The sequence below is a fragment of the Gekko japonicus genome, unplaced genomic scaffold, assembly GCF_001447785.1.
Source record: "Gekko japonicus isolate JY-2015 unplaced genomic scaffold, Gekko_japonicus_V1.1 scaffold123, whole genome shotgun sequence".
NCBI lineage: Eukaryota > Metazoa > Chordata > Lepidosauria > Squamata > Gekkonidae > Gekko > Gekko japonicus.
Genome location: NW_015169176.1, coordinates 158,134 through 161,547, shown reverse-complemented (window position 1 = coordinate 161,547; position 3,414 = coordinate 158,134). Strand labels below are relative to the sequence as shown.

The 3,414-nt window shown below is 43.4% G+C and overlaps 1 protein-coding gene across 1 annotated transcript in view; it reads right to left on the bottom strand.

Moving 5' to 3' along the window:
* Window positions 1-3,414, bottom strand: part of PARD3B (par-3 family cell polarity regulator beta) — a gene marked incomplete at its 5' end in the record, with an annotated part of 453,865 nt that overhangs the window by 372,734 nt on the left and 77,717 nt on the right. Inside the window, one exon of the mRNA XM_015415996.1 lies at window positions 2,564-2,679. Within this exon, the coding sequence (XP_015271482.1) occupies window positions 2,564-2,679 (116 nt within the window). The remainder of the gene's footprint in view (window positions 1-2,563; window positions 2,680-3,414) is intronic.

Here is a 3,414-nt window from a genome sequence, read left to right as displayed (position 1 = left end):
ATACAATTAAAGTGTTACTATATTATTGTCACCTGTAATTATTACTACCAGTAGTAGTCTAATAATAATAATAATAATAATAATAATAACAACAACAACAACAACAATTGTGTGCTGTAATAATAATAATAATAACAACAACAACAACAACAACAACAATTGTGTGCTGTCAAGTTGCAACCAGCTCATTGCAACCCCAGAACCATGGGGCTTTCAAGGCAATAGATGAGCCTAGGTGTGTTTGACATTGCCTTCCACTGCATAGCAACCCTAGATTTCCCTGGTAGTCTCCCATCCAAGTATTAACCAGGGCAGACCCTGTTTAGCTTCCAAGCTCTGATGAGATCAGAGTAGGCTGGGTTATCAGGATGGTCAAGTGTTTATTAGGGTCTTGAAATTATCACATTTCCCTGACTATATTCTATGAAGCTTGGCTGTATGGCTCTGCACCTCCAGGAAACTTTCTGTAGCCTAACACATATACCGCGGGTGCAACTGTGCTTCAGCTTCAAAACCTGGAGCTACCAAACCTTGATGCTATGTGAGTATCACACCATCTGAACACAGCCAGAACCTCACAAGATTTAAAATTCCTTTAGTCTATCCAGAGACAAATACCAAGATGAGGCTGAAATATCCACCTGCAAAGCCAGAATAACTGCGTGCAAAAGATCTGCCACCTTTCTCCAGAGAAAGCAATTTCAGGCGAAATTGTCATATGCTGTGCTTATTGGGCGGAAACAATTTTGAAACTCACTTCAATTCATTCAGCACAGCTCTAGCAGCTACCAATGCACAATGTTGCCACCAATCACACCTCTGTAAAAGCGAGCTGAGAAGTTCACATCTTTATTACTTCTTATTTTTCGTGATGAAATAGTTCCCCAAGGTAACCAAATGTTATCTACATTTTTAAAGAAATCTAAATAATCATGTTAACTTTTCTATCTGCTTAAATTAATATTTAGACATATTTGGACATATACTATGCAACCGTTTTTAGTCCGGGAGGGCACATGGCTTGGTGGTAGAGCATCAGGGCTCCATCCCCAGCATCTCCTGTTCAAAGGTTCAAGACGGAGGTGATGTGGAAGACCTCTGCTTGAGTCCCCTGAGAGCCACTGCCAGTACGAGTAGACAATTCCGAACTCAAAAGACCAATGGTCTGAATATACAAGGCAGCTTCATGGGTTCATATACTTTGACATTATTTGCCTCCAATCTTTTATCACAGATTTCTTTGCATGTTATAACCTTTTTAGATGTTAAAAATGTCATGCAGCATACTTACCATTAACATATGGCTTCACCATTATCTAGGTAGCACTGAGAACAATAGAAGTATTTATTTATTTTTCAAATTTATATTCCGCCCTCCCCGCAAGCGGATCACAACAACTGTCGGGCCATAACAATAAATAATCAGTTAAAACCTTAAAACAGCGCTTAAAAATAAACTACATCAATACTGGTGCCACCGAGCTCTAAAATTCGTTTAATCCAGGCTGCACGCAGATGGTGTCTTCAGCAGGGGGAACCAATCTTTTTCTTCTTCTGGATGCCCACTGCCTAAACCAAAGGCCTGTCGGAACAGCTCTGTTTTACAGGCCCTGCGGAATGATAAAAGGTCCAGCAGGGCCCTGATCTCACGTGGAAGCATGTTCCACCAGGCTGGGGCCAAGGCAGAAAAAGCCCTGTTCCTGGTTGATGCTAAACTGGTCCCAAAATGAAGAAGATCCCCTGCTTTGCAGAAACAGCAAAGGAGATACCATTTTCAGACCTTCACTGAAGGAGGCAACAGCTCCAAACCTAAAATTTGCACAACTAATACAAAAGGAGAGCTTTTTAAACACACACACACACACACATACACACACACTGCACCAAAGTCAAGCTTTCACTCTCTGGAGCTGCCTGGCAAGTGTCAAAACAACACCTGTCTTAAAGAAAAAGAGAGAGATCCTGCCAGGAGAGATTGTTCAAACCCTTCTTTCCGCTTCCTAAACTGGAACTAGATGTTCAGCAGGCACATGGCGGCGGCCAATGGCAGACCCCGTCCACCAACGTCAACTTCTCCTCTGTTCCCGATCACATTAATAGCACATTAAGCTTTTCCTTGCCCTGTTTCATCAGCTGCTGTTTGTGGTTCAGGTGGGGAAAACCAAAGCATGACACCATGACACGTGTTTTATATCGCCGTACGTTACCAGCTGGGAGGAAGCACGAGGAGAGGGGAAGCTGCTGCTTTTGACAGCAGCTGCACATATATCATGAACCAGGACTTGGAGCAAGTTCTGCTGTTCTTCCCCACTGGAAACTAGCAAGTCCTGCAGCTGCTTTTCAGTTTAAAAGAAAATAGTTGGGGAAATGTTCACCCGTCTCCTGAGTACCATCTAGTATGGCCCCAATAAATTCTACGACAAATCCTAGGAGACAGGTCGTTGTACTTTCCATTGTTTCCTCTGTATGGTTTTCTTCAAGTTGTGTGTCTTAAAAAAAAAAAAGCAGGAAATGCATAGTGGGGCTAAAAAAGAATTATCATTGCTATCCCACCCATTCTTACCGAGATCCATGCTCTTGGAGGCTTTCAGATTAATTGATTCCATCTGCTTGGCCAGTGTCAACGGTCTGAAGTTGATGTGCTGATCGGGTGAATACGCAGCCGAATCTGCTACTGAGCTACGGAAAGAAGACACGCCAAAAAAAAAAAAATTAGGCACCAGCTCAAAAGCATATGAATTAAACCCTACGAGAACGAATCCATCCCTCAATTCCCTAGTTATTTTAAGTCATCCAAATTTCTTTTATCAGTTGTCACCTCTATTAAATCTGATTTTACTCAAGATATATCATGGAGAAAATGGAGCCAGGACCTAAAAGAATTGCTTTTTGCCTCATATCTGTTCACTTTGTGAACATTTCAGTAATGAATAAGTCACACTAGTTTACTACGGTATACCCCTGTGATATTTAGAAACCTAAAGGAGAGGTGAGGTCGAATGCATTAGCCTTATCATTGGTTTTACCAGTAGGTGCTGCATGAAGGGTTGGATCCCACATAGATTTCTGACCCTTCCCCCTCCTTTGTTGTTGTTCCCATCAAGCCACAGCTGACCCATGGGAACTCCAGAGGGTTTTCAAGGCAAGAGGCATTCAGGAGTGGTTTGCCATTGCCTGGTTTCATGTCACGACCTTGACAGTCCTAAGAGGTCTCCCATCCAAACGCTAGCCAGGGCCGACCCTGCTCAGCTTCCGAGATCTGATGAGATCGGGCTATCCTGGGCCATCCAGGCCAGGAATTTCCCCTAATATGGCAGCCCAAATCTCCCCCCAATAAGCTGCTCATGGGGACACAGGGAACCTGCAGGAGTAGCTTGGAATGGAATCAGAAATCTCGGGGCGGGGGGGGGGGGG